The sequence below is a fragment of the Heteronotia binoei genome, chromosome 17 (genome assembly GCF_032191835.1).
Source record: "Heteronotia binoei isolate CCM8104 ecotype False Entrance Well chromosome 17, APGP_CSIRO_Hbin_v1, whole genome shotgun sequence".
Taxonomy (NCBI): Eukaryota; Metazoa; Chordata; class Lepidosauria; order Squamata; family Gekkonidae; genus Heteronotia; species Heteronotia binoei.
Window position 1 is genome coordinate 4,069,287 of NC_083239.1, and position 24,321 is coordinate 4,093,607.

Genomic DNA, 24,321 nt, shown 5'->3' on the forward strand with positions numbered 1-24,321 from the left:
CTTCTGGGAGGAAAACAAACATGGCACAGTCCATGCGGGTGACTAAATAGGCACTGTCTACTGACCTTGATGCCTTCTAAGTATATTTCACAAGTAATCTAAGCAGTTTCAGGTCTACAGGCTAAGAACCAACTTCAGAGATGCCTTAGTGCATGGGTGGAATTCTAGCAGGAGCTTCTTTGCATATTAGGCCATACACCTCTGATGTAGCCAGTCCTCCAAGAGCTTACAAAAAAGAGCCTTGTAAGCTCTCGGAGGATTGGCTACATCAGGGGTGTGTGGCCTAATATGCAAAGGAGCTCCTGCTAGAATTCCATGCATGCATTAAGGAATCTCTGAAGTTGGCTCTTAGCCTGTGGACCTGGTACTGGATTTAGATATATTCCTATCTGGTTTCAGGCCTGGTTATAAGATTGAAATGGACTTGATCACCCTAGTGGATGACACGTGCCAGGAGGTGGACAGGGGAAGAGCAACCTTATAAATTCTCCTGGACCTCTCAGCAGCTTTTGATAACACAGATCATAATATGCTTCTGAATCTCCTTCTGGAATTGGGAGGCATCATTCTGCAATGGTTCCAGTCCTACCTCAAGGGTAGGTTTCTGAGTGCGGTCCTGGGAGGCTGCTGCTCTGCCTCTTCACCTATGGGGTTCTGCAGGGTTCTATCTTGACCCCAATGTTTTTCAGCATCTATGTAAAGCTGCTTTGGGAGGTCACATGTAGATTAGGTGATCCCCCACAGTATGTAAATAGACAAAAAATGGGACTCCCATTTTGGCATTTCTTGGTTTTGTTAGCTATGAATATGTAGATGACATTCAGCTCTATCTCATGCTACCAACAGATCCCAGAAATACTGTGGAATCCACGAACAGGTGCCTGAAGGCAGTTTTGGAAAAGCTGAGGGCTAAGAAGATATTGGATTTATATCCCGCTCTATACTCCAAATCTCAGAGTGGTCACAATCTCCTTTACATCCTTCCCTAACAAGCTGAAACTTAATCACAACAAAACAGAGGTGTTAAGGCGGATGCTTCCGCCTTAGATCCATTCCAGTCCGGCTTCCGCCCAGGACATGGGACGGAGACAGTCTTGGTCGCTCTCATGGATGATCTCTGGAGGTATCTGGATCGAGGCGGCATGGCGGTTTTGCTGCTGTTAGACCTATCGGCTGCGTTCGATGTGGTTGATCACCGGCTGCTGGCCCGCCGCCTCGCCGACGCAGGGATTCAGGGGTCAGCTTTACAGTGGCTTTCCTCTTTCCTTGAGGGTCGGGGACAAAGGATGGCAATTGGGAGAGAGCTATCCCAGAGACACTCATTTGTGGGGTGCCGCAGGGAGCAGTTCTCTCTCCGATGTTATTTAACATCTTTATGCGCCCCCTTGCCCAGATTGCCTGGAGACATGGGCTGGGTTGCCATCAGTACGCTGATGACACCCAGCTCTATCTATTGATGGGTGACTGGACTGACAATGCCCCGGAAAATCTGAACCGGGTGTTGCAAGCCGTAGCAGACTGGATTAAGCTGAGTGGGCTGAAACTGAACGCAGCGAAGACAGAGGTCCTTTGCCTGGGTCGCGGCAGTTTAGGGAATGGGGTCTCTCTCCCAGTTTTTGACGGGGTGCAACTGGTAGCAGTGCGCAGAGTTAAGAGCTTGGGAGTTCTACTGGAGCGTCCCTTGACAATGGAGCCCCAGATAGCAGCTACTGCCAAGTCCGCCTTTTTTCATCTTAGACAGGGAAGGCAGTTGGCCCCCTTCCTGGAGCGTGGCGACCTGGCAACAGTGATCCACGCAATGGTCACCTCGAGGTTAGACTACTGTAATGCCCTCTACATGGGGCTGCTCCTGTACCGAACCCAGAAACTGCAGCTAGCGCAAAATGCAGCAGCCAGGCTGCTACTGGGACTGCCTCGGTGGGAATATGTGCAGTCTGGGCTGCGGGAATTGCACTGGCTGCCAATTGTTTACCGGGTTCGTTACAAGGTGCTGGTCATCACCTTTAAAGCCCTATATGGTCGAGGACCTGCCTACCTTAGGGACCGCCTCTCTCCATATGTTCCCCAGAGAGCACTGCGATCAAGCTCAAAAAATCTTCTCGAAATCCCTGGGCCAAAAGAAACCAAATTAAAAACTACTAGAGAACAGGCGTTCTCTACAATGGTGGAATCAACTGCCAGAAGAGGTGCGGGCCCTACGGGATCTTAACCAGTTCCGTAGGGCCTGCAAAACTGCCCTCTTCTAGCTAGCTTTTTAAGACGGAACTCTTGATAAGATCAATAACACCGAGCCATCTTACACATAATTTGATTGTATTATAATGTCATACTGTTTTATTGGTTTTACTGTTTAAATTATTAATTATATTGTTTTATTTGTATCATGGTTTTACCATGTCTTGTTAGCCGCCCTGAGCCTGCCTAGGCGGGGAGGGTGGGGTATAAATAAAAAGTTTGTTTGTTTGTTTGTTTATTTATTTAATGTTGGGGGGGGGAGTTTGGGGGGTGAGATCTAACCCAGGAAATGGGTTATCTCCTGTTTTGGATGGGACTGTACTCCCCTAAAAGACCAGGTTCTTAACTTAGGGTACTCTTGGGCTCGGGTCCCATGTTGGATAAACAGGTTGCAGTCATGGCCAGGGGAGCCTTTCAGCAGCTTCCGTTGGTAAGTCAACTGCAGCCCTTCTTTGGTAGAAAAGATCTTCTCATGATGGTGTATATCCTGGTACCTTCTAGATCGCTCTATGTGGGGCTGCCCTTGAAGACTGTCCAAAAGCTACAGTTGGTACAGAATGCAGTAGTTAGAGTACTGACTGCAGTGGGTTATGGGGACCATATAATTCCTGCACTGTTCCATTTACACTGGCTTCCTGATTCTGGGCCTAATTCAAGGTGCTGGAATTGACCTTCAAAATCCTGTACAGCCTGAGACCAATAAATCTTACAGACCACATTCTCCAACACAAACCTACCTTCTCATTCACGTCATCCTCAGAGACCCTGTTTCAGTTGCCCCTATCATCTGAAGACTGATGGGTGGCAACCCAAGAAAGAGTCTTTCTGTTCTGGCACCAAAACTTTGGAGATTCACTAGTTTCCCTCTATTGTCGCCCTTTCCCCAGCAGGTGAAGACTTTTGCTTTGTTTTGCCTGGCAAATCCCTCATACCAGTTTTTGGCCTTTCTTCTAGTGTTATTTGCTTGTGTTCTAAACTGAATTCTAGAATTCTGGACTAGAGGGATGACAGTATGGACACAGCAGGGCTACTCAGTTTCTGACAGTTTTTAGACTACTGTAATGCCCTCTACATGGGGCTGCCCCTGTACCAAACCCGGAAACTGCAGCTAGTGCAAAATGCAGCAGCCAGGCTGCTACTGGGACTGCCTCGGTGGGAACATGGTGCAGTCTGCACATGAACTGATTTTCATTATGCTTTTTCTTCACACCAAGACTTCAGTATGAAATGGTTTGCACTTCGCACATTTACCTTTCAGTAGTAGATAAGTCCAGATGTTTCTGAATTTCCAGCAGCACTTCTTGGAAAAAATGGAGGCGTTTTTCTTCGAACTGCTGACATTGTTCAAAAACCTGCTCCATGTTTTCCATATATTGCGGTGTAGCATTGTCCAGCTCTTTAAGAGATTTTTCATACTTCTCTTTCATCTTAAAAAAATAGACATATTAATATAAATATCAGAGCGTCAACTGTGCAGTTAACCTAAGCAATGCATATGTAGCAGACAGAAACAGTAAATATTTTACAACATTCAGCATATTTTAATAGTATGTTTTTTATCTTGGCCTTCCTAGAAAGGAACTCACGGTGACATAAGTGTTTGTCTCCCTTCTTTACATAACCCCACAACAAACTTGTGAAGTAGATTATGCTGAAAGAGGGGATAGCCCGAGGTCACTGAATGAATTTCATGGCAAGTGTGGATTTGAACCTGGATCTCCAAATTCTAGGAGAGCCAGTTTGGTGTAGTGGTTAAGTGTGCGGACTCTTATCTGGGAGGACCGGGTTTGATTCCCCACTCCTCCACTTGCACCTGCTAGCATGGTCTTGGGTCAGCCATAGATCTGGCAGAGGTTGTCCTTGAAAGGGCAGCTGCTGGGAGAGCCCTCTCCAGCCCCACCCACCTCACAGGTTGTCTGTTATGGGGGAGGGAGGTAAAGGAGATTGTGAGCCGCTCTGAGACTCTTCGGAGTGGAGGGCGGGATATAAGTCCAATATCTTCATCTACCTCACAGGGTGTGTGTTGTGGGGGGGGAGGTAAAGGAGATTGTGAGCCGCTCTGAGACTCTTTGGAGTGGAGGGCGGGATATAAATCCAATATCTTCATCTACCTCACAGGGTGTCTGTTGTGGGGGAAAAGGAAAAGGAGATTGTGAGCCGCTCCGAGACTCTTCAGAGTGGAGGGCGGGATATAAATCCAATATCTTCATCTACCTCATAGGGGGTCTGTTGTGGGGGGTTGGGGGAGAAGGTAAAGGAGATTGTGAGCCGCTCTGAGCCTCTTTGGAGTGGAGGGCAGGATATAAATCCAATATCTTCATCTACCTCACAGGGTGTCTGTTGTGGGGGAAAAGGAAAAGGAGATTGTGAGCCGCTCCGAGACTCTTCAGAGCGGAGGGCGGGATATAAATCCAATATCTTCATCTACCTCATAGGGGGTCTGTTGTGGGGGGTTGGGGGAGAAGGTAAAGGAGATTATGAGCCGCTCTGAGCCTCTTTGGAGTGGAGGGCAGGATATAAATCCAATATCTTCATCTACCTCACAGGGTGTCTGTTGTGGGGGAGGAAGGTAAAGGAGATTGTGAGCTGCTCTGAGACTCTTCTGAGTGGAGAGTGGGATATAAATCCAATGTCTTCATCTACCTCACAGGGTGTCTGCTGTGGGGGAGGAAGGTAAAGGAGATTGTGAGCCGCTCTGAGACTCTTCAGAGTGGAGGGCGGGATATAAATCCAATATCTTCATCTACCTCACAGGGTGTCTGTTGTGGGGGAGGGAGGTAAAGGAGATTGTGAGCCGCTCTGAGTCTCTTCAGAGTGGAGGGCGGGATATAAATCCAATATCTTCTTCTATCTTCTTCTTCTTCTTCTTCTAGTTCAACACTCTAACCACACAAAAATTAAAAGTCTGTGCCATGTACATTTTGGCCACAATGTGGATCATTTGGAAGCAATGATTTCAGTATGGGATTAGTATTAAAATTTAAGGATTAGCTATTAGCAATGTCTGCTATACAAAAGAGAAGAACCCTGCAGAGCAGCAAGGCTAGTCAGACAGGACATTATGGTCACCTTTCTTCCTGATCAGTATCTTTCTTTGTCTCTAAACTCTCTGTCTCTTACAGGTGCTGTCCTCTTCAGAAATTCAAGAGAACACAACCCTCTTGGTCTGTTAGGGATGTAGCTAGGAATCTATCTCTACTTTTTCCTATCAAGCATGTTAGCTGTCTCTACATTTTAAGCAGCTTGCATCCTTTCATTGTACAGTCACTCTGCCAACAGGGAAAAATGGTTTGGGTTTTTTGCATACATAAATGAAAATCCGCCATCCAGCTCCTCTATTCCAACTAAATATCTGGATTACATTCTGTATTGATTGGATTTTCGAATATGTTGTTAACATGTAACCTGAGTTAAGGTTTGCTGTATGTACAGTTTATTTATGTTTAATTTCCTTGCACTTTTTCTGTATGTCTTATAGCTGTAAGTGATGTTATTTTTATAAACCTAGTATTGGTTTTACGATGCTAAAAAATAATAAAAATGTGAATTATTAAAAAAAAGAAATCATCATCAACATTATCACACAGACCTAGGACACCAGCTTACAAAAACAGGCCCAGATATGACAAATATATTGTATATGGATAAGTTGAAAATGTAAGAAAAATCATAATCAGAGATTCTTTACTAAATATAGTCCTAATATTCAGCAAAGATATAGCAATGGAATCTGGCATTGATAAGTGTGTATCATCAGCACTGGATAGATGAAAGATACTGAAGAAGAAGAAATCAAAATGCCAAACAATAACATCAAAACATTGAGTTTTGAAGAAAGCTACAAATATTTTGGAATCTGCCAACATCGAACGTACCCTTGCTAAAAAAAGTACAACCAAGGAGTATTACCAAAGAGATTAAAAGATATTGTAAACAAACTTAAATGGAGGCAACATGCTCAGTTCAGTTTATTTATACGGCACCAAGCCAACCATACTTAAAGCCTAATGATTTAAACAAATTTAAACATTAAATGGCAATATTATTCACGGTTAAAATAGAATAGTAAAATTAATAAGAGTATCAATAAAATCAAGAGATATATGCATTTTTATACAAAGACAAGCATTACAAAACTTAGCTACCTGTTTTGTGATATTCTGATTGGCATCTGACAGGAGATAGACGACCTGAGCAGACTGTTAGACCTGGCTTAGCCTTAATCCAAGGGGAAATGTATTTAGCACGGGCTAAACTATACCAAGGACATCACAGAAGCACATGTTTAGTTGTTTCTGTTTCTTGCAGCTCACACTGGCAGTCTCTGAGGCAACATGCTAAATGTAATTAACATGTGGGCAGCCCCAGTTTTAAGATACACAGCTGGTATTATTGATTGGAAACAAGCAGAAGCAACAGATCGCAAAACCCACAATATAATAACAATGCATCACTCACTCACTCACTAAAAGAAATGTTGATCGTCTTTACTTACCAAGAAAATTAGGTGGAAGAGGTCTCCTGAAAGTTAAGCAAGGAATTAAAGAAGAAAAACCAGCACTGAATGACTACACCAACAAAAGCAAATAGAAGATTCTTTCTTTCATCCCCTATTCTTAGAACAAGGCCTTGAATAATAAAAAACTTAAATACAACTCATGTCTAAAAACACTTCTCTTTGACATTTCTCAGCAGCCTCTAGAAATCACGCAATGGAATAAGTACATTCGGGAATCAGAATCCTCTAAGAGAAACTGAACCTTCTGCTCTAATGTCGCTAGAGGAAACATAGTCCATTTATCAAGGCAAGGTACACAGGGACACTGCAGGAGAATATGAACAGGAGGGGCAGGAACATAGCTGATCTTAGCAAACAACTCGGCAAAACCACTGAAAAAAGGCAGTTGAAAAAGGAGTTCTGGGCAATGGCTTCTTGCTGATGTTGCTTCTGTTTAAGCTCCACCGATCGCAACTCCCTAGGGGCATCTGGAAAGCATCTGAGGGAGAATCTGTACTCCCTCCCTATCATTGGAAGCCAGTCAATAAGTGGTTTTAATCAAAACTGGATCTCTGATTAAAACCAGAACAATAAGCGAGTGCAGATTTTCCATAGAGAATCACCTGTCTGTATTTTTTTCTGTCTGTATTATTTTCTCTCTTTCCTCCCCTCCTTTTCCCTTGATTTCTTCAAGTTTACTTTGATATATCTTGGCACTTTTCAACCATAAGCTTTCCTACTCTTTTTAAAGACTTTGGGATGAGTAAAGAGATTTTGAAAGACTGAGTTTCTTCCTAATTCTTCCCATACAGGAAAGATCATAAATCAAACTACAGTATTTGCTGGCGTATAAGGCTACTTTTTTGCCCTGAAAAACATGCCTCCAAGTGGGGGGGGGGTCGTCTTATATGCTGGGTGCACTTCAGTTGCGATAGACATAGCTGCCCATAGTGGCCTTCCGATGCTCGCCCGGTGCCCATAGTGGCCTCCCGACGCCCACCCGCCTCATTCTACATAGCGTCCAGTATCGCACGGTATCCAGCGCGGCGGGTCATCAGCGTTGCTGCGGCGAGCATCATCAGCGAGACAGGGGTGCCAGCCTTTTTTGCGTGACCGGCCCGTTCTGTTCGGCGGGAAGCAGCGGCGCTCCGGCCCTTGTCTACGCAGAGCTCGCACATGCACACTTGCACACTAGTGCCAGTCACAGGGAGATGCAGGGGCGGGCCGGAGGCGCTGCGGTCGCACTGCGGCCGTACAATGGTGACAATGACAGGTACTGTAATGGCACTAATATGTGGAAGGTGTGCGGAAGAGGGGTTAGTCTTATACGGCGAGTATATAACAAACTCTATATTTTGAGTGGAAATGTTGGGGGGTCGTCTTATACGCCCAATCGTCTTATGCGCCGGCAAATACGGTAATTGGATAATGACACAGCTTTTCAAAAGGTACAAACAGACTCTCTAACCTAATGAGAACAATTTACTTGGAATCCACAACATATGATAAGGTCTAATACCATTCTCGATTATACTTTCAATATAAATACAGCTCTCCACTGGCTTGGAATTTTAACCCACAAGACTGAGGTATTTGTTATGATCCCACACTTTTTCCTTGTCAGGTTTATAGCTGATCTTGCTACTTTTGTGGGGAATCTCACTCTAAAAAGGGAAAGTCTTCTTTGTTTATTTGTGACTAAAAGTAACGTTTCCCTTCTGCAAAAACAATAAAATCAAAGCGGTTTCCTGCTGCATGGTATAAACTGGTCTGAGCCAGTTTGATGAAGCTACTTTTGATGGTTTCTGCTGCTGCCCAGTGGAAACTAACACCCTGGACGTATAATTAAAACTGAACTTTCTTCAGTCCTCTCCCCCCCCCTTCATATTTTGGTTGGAGAATTTTGACAGCTAGGAAAGATAAGATTGCATATACTGGGTCTGGGTTAGCTGCAAACTGAAGACACTCTGTGGAAACTAACATTGTGGATTAGAATTAAAATATTCCTGGGCCTTTGGGTTAAAGAACCTAGCCAGAGACCTGGAGACTTTTTCAAGACCATGTATACTGGACCAGGGTTTCCTGCAGACTGAAGACATCGCCAAACAAAGCAAAGACAACAACTTATTCTCTTTAATAATACTAATAAAATAATAACATAATTTACACTTTAAGTGAATTAGCTTCTGACAAGTACAAGTCTATACTTCTTGTATTAACTTACTAAAACCAATAAACTAATCGTAACATTGTCCCACCCTCTATCTTGCTTAACCCTATTTTTTCTAGTTCTCTATTACACTATTTTAATTACTTCAGATATCTTCCTTTTAACACAATCCCTTTGTCTATATCTGTACTGTACAGTTGAACATATTACATGGTATACCAGTTGAAAGCATCAATTTTGCATTGATTTACTAGCAAGATTGTCTTAAAAGTGTTTAAAGGTGACAAACCAATAGCTTAAGGTTAAATTGCAGTGTTTTAATGCCTCCATAATAGTAAAAATAATCCTATATAAACATTGATGTAACAAGTAAATGAAAGTTCTCTACAGAAGGTATAGATTTAGTATGACATCAACAAGATCTCAAGAAAGAAGATGGATGGAAAAGAGAATCCTGGAATCCTAGAATGGCTGGAAACACTCCAAGATAGCTGGATATAGTTACTGATAAGCTTTCTTCCCAGATGCAACAACTGGAAGGAAAAATACATAGTAAAGTGGCCCAGATAGATGAAGGCATTCAAGATCAAGGACAAGAAAACACTGCTGATCATATCAAAAAAGAACTTTCATCTTTGAGGCAAGAAATAACCACTGGTATTATGCAAACACAAAAAAAGATTCAAAAGAATACAAGAAAGATAGTACAGATTCAGGAACAATATAAAGAATTAGAACTGTGCCAAGAAGTTCATGAACAACTGTAAAATAAAGCCAACCAAAGGATTGAGATTTTGGAGGTGCAGAATAGGAACTGCAGCCTTAGATTCTGTTCCATCCCCGAACAGTTTGAGAAAACCAACTTTGAAGACAATTTCCGTAAACTGTTATACAACCACTACAAGACTCAAGGAGACTTTCCCGATATTGATCACATATACAAAGTTAACTCTAGATGTGCTTTTAAGAATAAACTCCCATGTGACATTTTGGTGGAATTTACACATAAAAGAACAAGGAATTTTATACTGAATAAGCAGAGAACCTCTCCTATTAAAATTCATGATACTGAAATCCAGGTCTTTCAAGATCTTAATTTTGATGTCTTAAAAGACAGTTCATACTAAAGAAAGAGATAAAATATTGGTGGAAAATCCCATTTACACTAGAGGTGCATCTCCAATGGGCAGAAGACCTATATCCTTGATCGAACAGATAAACAGCTAGCAGAAGAACTATCCAAGGACATGGAAGCAGAAGAAAAATTGAACCAAGCTGCTCCATTATAATAAGATGGATAACCTGAATGCAATATTGATTGACATTAATGGCCTTAACTCCCCTCCTAAAAGATCCAGAACCTTTAATTTACTTAAAAAAACCACAAAAAGCCAGGCATCATCTGGATACAAGAAACCTATATAAAGAAATAACACAAACACATTTTAAACAATAAGAAACCACGTAAGGTTTTTATGCCGCTTTTGCAAAGGAGAAGGAAAAAAGGCACAGCAATTTATATAACAAATCCACATATCAGTGTTATAGAAGAACTGAAAGATCAAGAAGGGAGAAATTTGATGCTAAAAATCAAATTACCTGATGGCAGGATTAATATGCTAGTATTATTATATGCAAGAGCCCCGTGGCGCAGAGTGTTAAAGCTGAAGTACTACAGTCCTAAGCTCTGCTCATGACCTGAGTTCGATCCCCAGCAGAAGCTGGGTTTTCAGGTAGCCGGCTCAAGGCTGACTCAGTCTTCCATCCTTCCGAGGTCAGTAAAATGAGTACCCAGCTTGATGGGGGGAAAGTGTAGATGACTGGAAAAGGCAATGGCAAACCACCCCAGAGTCGGAAACAACTGGTGCTTTCCTTTTCCTTTCCATTATTATATACACCAAACAATGCAAGAGAAAAATTTTATGAGAACTTCTTCCAAAAGCCGTTAGACTTTCAAGAAGGTGAAGTTATGATTTTTGGAGATATCAGTGGAGGCTTGGATCTTAAAAAAGATAAAACAAAGAAGACAAAAAAGGGGTAGACTTCCTAAGAATATAGTTTGGTATATGGACTTGCTACATTTAATTGATGCCTGGAGAGTGATGAATCCTAAATCCACAAGCTACACATTCTACTCTTGATACACCCCAGATTTATTCCAGAATTGACATGCGTTGGATATCTAAAACACTAGTCATGAATCTAAAAAATGCTAAGATCCAATCAAAAATATTTGCAGACCATAGCCCACTCTGGATATCCTGGCAAGAGAGAAAATTAGGAAATAGAAGGTAGAGATTAAATGATGACATCTTGCTCCAAAAAGAAGTAACTGAGAAATGTAAGAAAGACCTAGCTGGATTTTTCAAGCTAAATATAACAGGAGATGTTTCTATGATGATGATTTGGGAGGCAAGCAAAGCTTTTATGAGAGGGAACCTTATTGTGATTGCTTCAAAGAACAAATGGAAAGGAAGACTAAAATAACAGAAAAATCAAACTTTAGAACAACAACATATAAAGACATCAAAGAAATCACTTTTTAAAGAAATTTAAAAACTGAAAAATCAATTGAATTTGATTCAAGCAGAAGAAAACCCTGAAAAAATTAAGATTTATTAAACAACGGTTTAAACATGCAAATAAGTCTGGATGTTATTTGGTATACTGTTTAAGAAAATAAAATGAAAGAAAGTCAAAAATAGGAGTCCGAAAATTTAAAGAAACTTCCTATCCAGAGAAGAACATGCATGAACAATTTTTTCAGTCTTTTCCACAAATTTACAAGGAGAATCAAACTGAGGAAGGACGAAATGAGTTTTTTTAAAGAAGTTGGCAATGAACTGCAGTCCTCTGTCGCTAATAACCTTATCCAGGAAGGAGTGTAATTTGACAACATGTTGGAAAAACAAATGCGGTAGGTAGTTGGGAGCACAGGATGAAATGAGCTTGTTTTGAGAATGTATCAACCACCACTAGTATTACTGTTTTCCCTTGAGATATTGGTAATTCCACTATAAAATCCATTGACACTATCGACCATGGTCTCTCAGCAGTCTCTGAGGGTTTCAATAACCCTGGAGGCTTACCTCCCCATTTCTTAGCCATTATACATACTGGGCAGGTCGAAACAGCTCAAAATGTCCTTTTTCATCGATGGCCACCAGAACTGTCGGTTCAACTAAGTGCAATGTTTTCATGTAACCAAAATGACCCGAAAGTTTGCTATTGTGGCAAAACTGTAACACTTCTTGGCGAAGGCTCTCTGGTACATACAATTTCCCTTCTCGGTACCAAAACCCTCCTTCTCCTTTTACCACTTCTTCTGGTTTACTCTCCCCCTCTTTTTCCACCTCAGCCTTTCCCCACCCCACTTCTCTTCTATGTTCCCCTTTTGTGTTTTAGATCGGGTGGTGACTGCTCCCACTAAGTGTTCTGGTGATATAACAGTCTATGATCTCTTCCTTCTGATTGTTGTGCTGTGGTAGTCTGGATAAAACGTCAGCTAAAAAGTTCTTGGAGCCGGGGATATGTTTAAGGTGAAATCAAACTTGGCGAAGAATCCCATCCAATGTATTTGCTTTTCAGTTAATTTCCTGTAGCCCGTGAGAGCCTCCAAGTTTTTATGATCTGTCCCAATTTTGAATGGGACTTGGGCTCCCTCTAGCCAAGACCTCCAGGTTTTTAAAGCAGAAGTCACTGCAAATGCCTCTTTGTCCCACACGGACCAATTTTGCTGTTCTTGGGAAACTTTTTTAGAGATATATGCACAGGGACGTAACCTCCCCTCATCACCAGCCTGCATTAATATTGCTCCTACAGCGATGTCGGAGGCATCACATTGGACCATGAAAGGTCGCAATTCATCTGGGTGACTAAGAATAGGTTCACCGGTGAACAGCCTTTTCAGTTTATTAAACGCCTCCTGGCATTTGGGTGTCCATACTAGTTTAGCGCTTGGTCTTTTTGCTTCCGGACCCTTTCCTTTTGTTTTAAGAAGGTCCGTCAGCGGCAACATAGTGTGTGCAAAACCCTGAATGAAACTATGGTAAAAATTCGCGAATCCAAGGAAAGATTGGAGCTGTCAATGTGTCCTCGGGGGTTCCCAATCTAGTACTGCTTATATCTTTGTGGGGTCCATTGTTAGTCCCTTCCCAGACACTCTGTATCCCAAGTAGTCCAGTTCTGTCTTGTGGAATTCGCACTTAGACAATTTAGCGTGTAATTTATGTTCGTACAGAGTGCTGAGTACTTCCCGCACCAACTTCACATGAGATTTTAAATCCTGGGAATAAATAATTATATTATCCAGGTACACCATGACCCCTTTATATAAATACTCCCTTAGTACTTCATTGATGAAATTTATGAGGACTCCGGGCGCCCCTTGTAATCCAAACGGCATGACTATGTACTCAAACTGACCCATGGGAGTATTGAAGGCAGTTTTCCATTTGTCCCCTTCTTTTATGCGCACTCTAAAGTAAGCATCCCTTAAGTCCAATTTTGTGAAGATTTTCCCTTCTGATACCTTACTCAAAAGATCTTTAATCAACAGGATGGGGTAGGCATTCGAGGTGCAAAGAGGGGGGTGAGAGAACAGCACTCTTTGAAATGTAACTACAGGGAGATGGGAACAGTTTACAGTAAGAAGAAAGGGAACTAACTTTAATAACTGTACGGTTCAAGACCCAGAAATAGCACGCTTGACAAGTAGAATGCCAGAAGGGTAGTGGGGGATTTTCAGTGTTTTGCACTGAGTGTAACATGTATGACTATCTTCCCACTGGACAGAAGTCTTAGGTGTGTGCTTGGTGCAAGGAGCTCCTGTCCTCAGGGAACGAGTTTGCACCCTTGAGGCTGAGGTGGCGGACCTGGAGAAGCAGAGACAGGCACTCAGAGAAGACTCTCGGGGACCTATTAGATGTGCCCCACTCTGAGCATGGCAAGCAAGAGTCAAAAGAGGCTCCCACCGCTGCTAGGGAGCTTGAGGGTCGAGAAGGAACATGGCACTGTGCTGAGGATAAGGGGAATGTGCCCTCAGAAGGGACCTCTTCGTCAGTTGGTGAACAGGTATCCTTTCACGCCAAGGAACCTTCCTTTTGGGGGGGGGGGTCTTGGTAGTTGGTGATTTGATCCTTAGACAAGTAGACAGCTGGGTGGCAAAACTGTATACTGACCATATGGTGACTTCCCTGCCTGGTGTGAAGGTAGTGGACATTACACGTGTTGTAGATAGGCTTATAGACAATGCTGGGGAGGAGCCAGTGGTTGTGGTATGTGTTGGCACCAACAATGTGGGGAAATGCAATTGTGAGGTCCTGGTGGAAAAATTTAGGCTGCTAGGCAGGAGACTCAAGACCAGAACCTTTCTTAGAAGCCGACAGGAGATTAAATGTCTCTGGTTCGAGATGACTCATCTCAGAGAGATGATGAGCAAGCTGTTACTTTTCTACTGGGCAATGGATTAGAGTTGTCCAATGAGATGCTGACAAACAGTATGGACTGCCTAGCAAGCTCTCAAGGCAGCAGGAGGAAGGTTACGGGTCTGACGTGCCAGGTAAACTATAGATGTTTATATAAAAATGCTATAAGTGTCTGAGGTAAAATTGGGAAGTTGGAATGTGTCAAAATACGTGATTTTAACTACCCACACATAGTTTGGGTCAATATGTGTTCCGTTCAGGAGAAAGAATGAGTTTCTAGACACTCTCAATGACTGTGCTATGGAGTTGATAGTCACAGAACCTACCAGGGGAGAGGCGATCCTGGACTTGGGGAGAGTGACCAAAATGTTGTTGATTTCACCATTTGTATAAAGAGGGAGTTGCCCCAAAAGACCAACACAACCACTTTTAACTTTAAAAGGGGTAAATTCTCTGAATTGAGGAGGCATGTGAAGAGGAAACTGAAAGGAAAGGTAAATAGGGTCAAAACCCTTGGGGAAGCTGGGAGGCTATTTAAAACTGCAATCCTAGAAGTTTAGATAAAATATACAACACAGTTTAGGAGAGGCACAAATAGGTATTTTGAAAAGCCTGCATGGTTAACAAATGAAGTAATGGAAACTGTAAAAGGTAAGAAGGATTCCTTTAAGCGGTGGAAAACTAGTCCAAGTGAGGTTAATAAAAGGGAACATGGGCTGTGGCAAATAACATGCAAGTTTGTTGATCAGGCAGGCAAAAAGGGACTGTGAGCATATTACAAAAAACAAGACCAACAATAAAAATTTCTTCAAATACATTAGAAGTAGGAAACCAGCCATGGAGGCAGTGGGACCCTTGGATGACCAAGGAGTAAAAAGATTACTGAAGGACGACAGGGAAATGGCTGAGAAGCTAAATGCATTTTTTGCCTCCATCTTTACTGTGGAAAATGAGAAGTGTTTGTCCACTCCAGAACCGCTGCTTTCAGGAGGGCAGTGATGCCCTGTATTCTTGGTGCTGGGGGGGGGGCAACAGTGGGAGGGCTTCTAGCAGGTCCGCAGTCAGAAAATTTTAATTGGGGGGCCCACAGAAAAAAAATTTGGGTGGAGGGCCCCCCTGCTTTGGTTGCCCCCGATCTCCCCACCACTCTGGCGGCCCCCTCCCCACTCCACTACGCCTTCCCCTGAATGTGATGAGTGCGCCAGGGGCGCCAGGCTTTCCCCCCTAAATAACCCCATTCAGTCTTTACACATGGGCTTAGGAGCCAAGGCTTGCCCTCAGTTTAGGTGGCTTTCAGGTGAGCTTTGAGGCCCCCTTTAAAAAAAAATTAAGCTCTAGCCACGTAAGACTCTCCCAGGAGCCAAACGTCGGTCCTGCGGCCAGAGCAAGGAACTCCCTTCTGGCAGAATCCATGCCGGGTTCATCAGGCAGTCAGCGTGCTGTCAGGGGTGGCTTGTTATGTGTTTGAATGTGAAAGCAGGTTGTGGTGGGCGGCGGTAGCAGCCCAAGGGGAGCAGGTGCTGGGCGAGCCACCTCGTTGGCAGTTGAGCAGAAAGGACCCGAAACGGGGTCTGGTTTCCGCAGATGATCCCAGGCTCTTGCTGGGGAAGGGGCATTGTGGGAAGGGGACTCTTAAACGATAAGAGTCTGAGGAATTTTATACCATCCTCTTATCTTTTGGACATTACTCAAGTAAAGCACAGATGGACTTTTTCATGAGCCTGCTTTAATGCCTTTCCTTCTGCTATTTTAAGTGGTGGATTTTCCAGCTTGCCTATCCAACAGTGCTGTTGCCCTCGTTCGAGTAATGCAATTGAGACTATCACACATATACTTTTACACTGTACCTCTATCAGGATGAGAGATGTCAAATACTTATCCCATTACTTTCTAAATTCAAACCTTTGCAAGACTATATTGACCTCAGACCGGAAATATTTCAGACATTCTTGTTAAGGGATAGTCAGAAATGGGTAAAATGTACAGTAGCAAAATTCTGTGTATTAGATCTTAGGAAAAGGAATTGTGTGATTAAGGGAATGTAACTGATTTAGAATTTATTTTTATGTATTTTTAACACACACCACAAGACAGCCCTTATTGGCATATATAAGAAGATAGAGGGTCGGCCAGGTTACATATTAAAAGAATACATAATCCATACAGAATAAAATTAGGATTACAAGATAAAAACAAAGTAGCAACATAGTAAAACCTGATACATAGTACTACTTATCAGGACGAGTAACCATAGCTCTAAAAAAACCCTTTACTACTAATTCTGTTATTTCTGGAACAGAATTAGCAAGCAAGAAAAGCACCTTAAAATCATCAGAGATCTCTAAAATTTGGGCCAATATGGAGTATAAAAGATCCCAGCAGGATGCCAAATAGAGAGGACATTGGAGAAGAACATGGGCAACAGTCTCAACACAATCCATCTTACAGGGACAGCACCAACTTGAATAGGGAGTCCCTTGGAATCTGCCAAATAAAATGGCTAACGGAAGGGCACTGAATTTGGCCAAGGAAAAGGCTCTGTGCAAATTTGGAGCTAGAAGTTGATAGAGGTACACAGCTGGAATATTTGCATTTGGAACAATCCCTAAGTTTAGGGGGGGAAAGGTTCTGTTGGCAAGACTATAAAGAGTTTGTAGCTCTGAGCTCTGTAGTTATGAACTTTTAAAAACCTGCTTTGTACTTGCTTCAAACTGGCTGATCCTTGGACCATAATAAAGAATTGATTGATTGATTGCTTGCTATCCTTCAAGAGATCAAGGAAGGGGAGTATTCCATTAATAGAAACCATGAGGACTTGCTTAGGGATGTGGAGATCCCACATTCAAGGACCCTCCTTTGAATGCTACAGCATGAACCTGAAGACATTGGGCAAGATGGCACTCAGTGCCGCTGGAACTCAGGAACTAAGGAAATTGCAGTGGTAACTCAAGATGGAAACACTGGCAGAGGAAGAAGCACAAAAACAAAAAAGGGCATGGGGATATGAAGAAATGGCATTGGAAGGAAAAGGAAAGTGTTGGTCATTGCTGACTCCCTGCTGGCAGCGTGGAATGTCATGTGCCCAAGCCTGACCTCCTAGCCCAAGAGCCAAGATCAAAGATATTGCATACCAGATACTAAACTTATCAAATCTACAGAGCATTACCCATTTGTGGTGGTCCACATGGCAATGAACAACACCACCATGAACTCCACAAGCAGAAAGGCTTACTTTGAAGGTCTTGGGAGAAAACAAACAGAAACAGCAGTTCCTCTCCACCTAGCTGACTGCTAGCCCCACCCTCTTTGCATCTGTAAGGCTGCACCTCGCCAGAGGCAAAACACAGTCAGTTGGACTCTGAGAGAGAGAGAGAAAAGGTGCTGCTGAAGGGGTGAGTGTTTGCCTTTTCTTAACTGCTGGTGAGAATTAGCTGAGTGCTACTGTGTGGACAGAGAGAGTCTGAGTGTGTGTAGAATTGCTGGGGAGAGAAGAACTGCTGTTTCTGTTTGTTCTGACTGGGATGTAGCTGAGTGTAGCTGATTGCATCAGGTGATAGTTGGTGATTGGATGTGTTGCCTGGGGCTGACTGCTGCCCCCACCTTCTTCGCATTTCTAAGGCTGCACCTCGCCAGAGGCACAAGCTGAAGGGCAAGAGCTAAAGGGCTTTTTGCCTAGGGGCTCTGAAAGAAAAGTCCAGGAAGGAGCAGGAAGGGTGACAGTCAGGGTCTTAGTCTCCTTGTGTTCCCAATAAGATACATAAACTTCCCACAAGGAGAGCCACATAAACACGAAGGGTATTAAAAGGGGATTGTATATATTTATTTAAAAAAACAATTTTAAAATTAAAAAGAAAATATGAAGGCAGAATGCCAGCAGGAGATTGGGGGCTATCCAGTGTTTTGCACTGAGTGTCATATGTATGACTATCTGACCACTGGATAGGTGGTCTTAGGTGTGTGCTTGGTGCAAGGACCTCCTGGTTCTCAGGGAACAATTTTGCATCCTTGAGACCAAAGTGGATGACCCGGAAAAGCAGAGACAGTCATGGAGAAGACTCTCAGGGACTTGTTAGACATGTCCCACTCTGAAAATGGGAGAGGCAGTGAGAGGGTAGAGTCAGAGGGGCTGGGGCCTAGCTGGGGAGTGCTTACTTAAGGGGGCACCTGATGGCTTCGGTGCCCTCTCACTGGTTTCCTCTGCACCACCGACTCGTTTTCCCTGGAGTTGCAAGGAGGGACACGTGTGCGCTGTCCTGTCAGCCCCAAAGGAACCCAGGATGCTGTGCTTTCGCCTTCTCCCTGCTGTGATGAGTTCAGCTTCCATTTCTAGGCAATACTATGGAACAGTGCATTCTACCCGCAGCCTCCAGAGGCTATTGATGGTGGCCTTTGTAGGAACAGCCGCAGTGGCATCAAGCACTGGATTTCTGTTAAAGAGCACGTGCAGAAGCACCATCATCAGTGAAACATGATATATGAGCAGAACCTGGCGAGAAAGCAAAGAACCAGTGAATGAAGAGAGTGACAACGGGAAGGCTGTAAAATCAAGTGCTGAGGATGCTCAGGCAGAAGGGAAGAAAAAGCAGCGCTCTGGATTTTGGGACCGTAAAGTGATGGAGTATGAAAACAGAATCAGAGCCTACTCCACTACAGACAAAATATTTCGATATTTTGCTACTTTGAACGTCATAAATGAGTATGGGGGTCAGAAGACCCCACAAGATTTTGTGCGTTTAATAACTCAAAATGAGAAGCAACCAGAAAAGAAGGTGTTCCATCCTCTTAATCTGGAGCTGCCTGCATCGAGCAGAGAAAGAGGTGGTGAGCTGCTGTACTTGATGACGCTGGCTGGGGGTGCTAAACGTTGTGGTAACGGAGTATTCTGCCCCTGTGGATAGGTTTCCTGAAGTTGCCCAGAGCCACCTGCAGATGCTGCCCCGAAGATTAATTGGCCCACCCCCTGGCATTCTATCCTTGACTCTTATTCCACCCACCCGGTTGAGAGGCCTTGAGGGGCCTGCTCTCCCCCCAGTCTGCTGGACTAGTCTAGGGACACCAATAGTGGCTGATAGAGATTTGGGCCATATCAGACTGCAATGGATGCACAGCTGACTGCATGGGACTTACAAAGCTGGAGAAACAAAGAACTGGTCTCCTTTGTCAGCTTGATATAGAGCTTGTCCCTTCACTGTGGTTATTTCCCCCTGTTTTTAAGTATTATCATCAACATCAGCACTCAGCATTTTTATTTTTTACATATAGAGCTTGTCCCTTTAGAGATATAGAGCTTGTCCCTTAACTGTGGTTATTTTCCCCTGTTTTTAAGTATTACCATCAACATCAGCACTCAGCATTTTTATTTTTTGCACTTACATCTACACTTTACAGGAAGTTTTATTCTACTTATCTTCTAAGCTATTGCCATTGTCTTTATTATTAATTGTCTAACTTGGGAATTTAATTAATTTTTAGATTTTAATCTATTACTGACATTAGTTTTGCCTAAGTGAAATGTATTGTATTGAAATTGGACCTCTTAATTGCTACTGTCTTTTAAATCTTAGCTAGCTAATTAATTGGGTTGAGGGGTGGGTGAAGGAATTTGAGGGAGGAAATTAATATTAATTGACCTGTTAGTATAAATTAGTAGTTGGGATCAATTTAAATTTTGTTAAATATTGTTAAATTATTAGTTGTAATTAGACAATGAGATGATTTAGTGATTTTAGTAGATTATAGTGTGAATTAGAATTAGGGTTGTGTGCACGTTAGCTAGATCATTGGACCTGATAGCATTTCACATAGAGAGCCATGTCACGATCAGGGATTCTGGTCACATGGGGGCGGGGGAAGAACAGCGGTGGGACTAGGTCTCAAGGTTCTGGAAGAGATCGGAGATATGGAAATGCTTGGATTTCTTCCCACCTACATTCCATTCCTAGGCATGTCGGTTGTGGGGTTAGGAATTTTTACCCAACTCCGACCTTGATTTTGATCAATGCCAGATCTATCAATAATAAGTCCTATACTATACGAGACTATCTAGTGTCATGGGGCAACAGATAGATCTGGAATGTGCGACGGAAACCTGGGTGCGGGAGGGTGAAGCAGTCGCCCTGAACCAACTTGCCCCACCTGGGTTTTCGGTTCTCCACCAATCTCGGACTTTTGGGCAGGGGGGTGGGGTCACAATGCTCCTCCGTGATTCTTTTTCTTTCAAGGCACTCCCTGTGCCAATCATAACTGGCGTGGAATGTCTCAGTATGGTGTGGGAAGTGGAGGAGAGTTTGGCTGTCTGGGTAGTGTATCAACTGCATGACACACCCTCAGACAGCCTGCCTGCCCAGCTGGATACAGTATCAGCCTGGGCATTGGACTTCCCCAGGCTTCTGGTCCTGGGGAATTTCAATGTCCATGTTGATGATGCAGCGTCCTTTCAGGGTCACGACCTAGTGTCATCCATGGAGACATTAGGACTCAGTCATAGAATCATAGAGTTGAAAGGGACCTCCAAGGTCATCTAGTCTAACCCCCTGTACAATGCAGGAAATTCACAAATATCTCCTCCTAAATTCACAGGATCTTCATCGCTGTCAGATGGCCATCTAGCCTCTGATTAAAAAACTCCAAGGAAGGAGAGCCCATCACCTCCCAAGGAAGCCTGTTCCACTGAGGAATCGCACTAACGGTCAGGCAGTTCTTCATAATGTTGAGCTGGAAACTATTTTGATTTAATTTCAATGCATTGGTTCTGGTCCTACCTCCTGGGGCCACAGAAAACAATTCCACACCATCCTCTAGATCAGGGTTTCCCAAACTTTTCTTTCCCGTGGCCCAGTTATTTTTACACTTCTTCGTGGCCCACTAAAATTTGGGGGTGGAGCCAGGAGACTTTGGGGGTGGAGCTGGGAGACAGAAATTATGTCATTTCCTGTGATGTCAAAGACCAAATGATGTCATTTCCAGGGCACACTGAACCAAAACTCCTCCTTTTCCAGTGATGCCACTTTCAGGGCACTCCCCCAAACCTGCCTCTTCTTCTGAAGTAACTTCATTTTCAAAAAATCTCTCTGAAACTCATGCTGAGTCAAAACGGGAGTGGAAAGTGGGCAATCATCTCTTTTCACCCCCACACCTGCATGCACCTATCTGTTTGTGTATTTTTCACCAGCTTGCAAGCATTCCTAATGCCCATGTTCAATTGCCTGCACCACCTACACGTCCCTTCCTCAACAGCACTGGCCAGTGTATACAATTGGGAGTGCTGTTGCCATTGCCATCAGGAATGCCAGCACTGTGTACCACCCACACTGGGCCCTGGCAGCTGCTCTACCTCAAAATATGCTGACAAATTTAGTAGGTCCTTCCTTCAGCTGCTACTACTGGAACCCTGCCTCAAGCTACAACCAAGCTTGCTTGGTTTCAAGAAAATCTTTCGACAGCTATTTTTCATACTTTTCTTTGGTAGAAACACGGGGAAATTGCTATGAAAGGTAGCAGAGAATTGTACTGCAATTAATGAATTAATCTCAAGTTATATGAAGTTCATACAAGCTTTTCTGCAGTTATCCCAAAAAGGATATTTATGAGGGGCTTGCAGCTTTTTACTGGTGGTGTTTCCCATGCCTTTAAAAGCAACCTGTTGTGCAGATACTTAGCCAGTGAACTACTTTCATCCTTTTTCATATCTACAGGAGGAGTTTAATTTTGGTGTCAGACAGCTGTTAAAAGCAGGACCAGTAAAATGGTGCCAAGTTCATAGAACCATCTCTTCCAGTGCTGTTGAGGTATACTGCAGTAATCTCCAATAATCTCTTTCTGCCCCACACCTCTTACTCTCACTCACTCACACAGAAATCTCATAGAAGGCCACCTGGCTACAACTGGGGTGCCAACTTTTCATTGGCAGAGCTCCTATGTCTGCAATAACACTGTGATGAACAGAAAAGTTTCATTCAGCAAAAATGGAAGGAAAGAAAGAAAAAGGGAAAGAATGAAAGGGAAGGAAAGGAAAAGAAAGACATGGAAAGAAAGAACATAAACCTAAGAGGAGCCATGTTGGATCAGGCCAGTGGACTATCCAGTCCAAAATTCCCTCATACAATGCCCAAAAAGCACCAGAATGTCCACCAGCGGGGCCAGGGCACTAGAAGCCCTCTCACTGTTGCTTCCCCCCCCCCCAGCACCAAGAACAGAGAAAGAGCATCGCTTGCAGGGAAAGAAAGAAGGGGGGGCAAAGGAAAAAAAAAACCTTTCTCACCATTAGATGACTCCAGCCAGCAAAAGGGGTCATTTGGTAAAAAAAACAGCTACTGGAATGCCCACTCCCCACCCCTCCCGGCTGAAAAAAAAAACACACCTTTCTTTGCCGCCCAGGCCTCCCGGGGAAATCTCCCCAAAAGAACATACTGCAAGGCACATGAAAGTTCATACCTTCATGGGTCTAAAGTGCCAATGGATGCCAGCTTTTCTCTCAAACACTGGGAGCGGGGGAGAAGCAAGGAGAGGCAGCCCAGCTCCTCTCTGCACAACACAGAGATGGGGTGGGGCTAGCTTTGGCTTTTCTTGTGACCCAGTAATGAGTTTTCCGTGGCTTGGTACCGGGTCGCGTCCCTGCAAATGGAAAACACTGCTCTAGATGACAGCCCTTCAAGTACTTGAAGATGGTGATCATACCACCTCTTAGCCGCCTCTTCTCCAGGCTAAACATGCCCAGCTCCTTCAACCTTTCCTCACAGGACTTGGTCTCCAGACCCCTCACTATCTTCGTCGCCGTCCTCTGGACCCACTCTAGGGTGGTCTATATCCTTCTTAAATTGTAGTGCCCAAAACTGAACACAATACTCCAGGTGAGGTCTTACCAAAGCAGAGTAAAGCAATACCATCACATCACGTGATCTGGACACTAGACTTCTGTTGATACAGCCAAAAATTGCATTTGAATTTTTTGGCCACCGCATCACACTGTTGACTCATGTTCAGCGTATGATTCACTAAGACCCCTAGATCTTTTTCGCACATGCTACTGCTAAGACAAGTTGTATTGGTTCCCACTCCCCAAGCAGGTCACACGCTAGACTTGATTTTTGGCGCCGGGGTAACAGCAGATCTGATAGCCACTGATGTGGTTCCATGATCAGATCATTATGCCCTGAAAGTCCGGCTGGGCTTACGGCCCTCCTCCTTTCTAGGAGGAGAGCGGATTTATGTTCAGTCACAGAGCCAACTGGACCCTGAGCAGCTTCAGAAACCTCTGCAGGATCCAGTGCCCCCTGGCGAGTCGTTAGATGAGCTGGTGGAGGACTGGTATTCTTGGGTCTCCATGGCCATTGACAACATCGCCCCCCAGCGTCCTCTTTGTTGCCGTTCCAAAGCAACTCCTTGGTATACCTTGGGGCTTCAAGGAATGAAATGGCAACATAGACGACTAGAGCGAGTGACGAAAAGTCAAGAGCTTCTTATAGAACATTATCTAAAGTCTACGAGAAGGTAGTGAAGGCCGCTAAAAAGGATTTCTATGCTGCCTCCATTGCATCTGCAAAACTGCACCCGGCCCAGTTATTTCGAACAATTTGATCACTCGCTGTATTGCCAGTGAGCAATCAAAATTGTAAGGAATTGGATATTAGCTGTGAGGCTTTTGTATTTTATTTTGCAGATAAAGTCCTGACTCTCTGCCAAGGTCTGCCAGCCACAATTGATGCATATTACAATCGGAAATTGGCTTAAAACGCACCCTTAAAAATTTTAGTGAACAATGTGACATTGAACATTTAGCAATTAATTACTCTAAATCAAAAATAATGCACTTCACTAGATGATACAGGAAAGTTAACTGGAAGATCAACGGTAATATTATCAAACAGGTTAAAACTTTCCAATATTTAAGTGTCACCTTTTTGTACAATGCCAGCTTCAAATCGCATACAATAGTTTCAGCAAACACAGCAGAAAAGAGCGCTGATGATATCCTCAGATTCCTCAGAAAAGAT

At 43.6% G+C, this 24,321-nt stretch overlaps 1 protein-coding gene across 2 annotated transcripts in view; it reads right to left on the reverse strand.

The window, feature by feature from the left end:
• The window catches only part of PACSIN2 (protein kinase C and casein kinase substrate in neurons 2), a 127,699-nt gene that overhangs the window by 17,249 nt on the left and 86,129 nt on the right, over positions 1-24,321 (reverse strand). For both annotated transcript variants that reach the window (XM_060258504.1, XM_060258503.1), the window contains exon 6: positions 3,487-3,662. In XM_060258504.1, the coding sequence (XP_060114487.1) occupies positions 3,487-3,662 (176 nt within the window). The remainder of the gene's footprint in view (positions 1-3,486; positions 3,663-24,321) is intronic.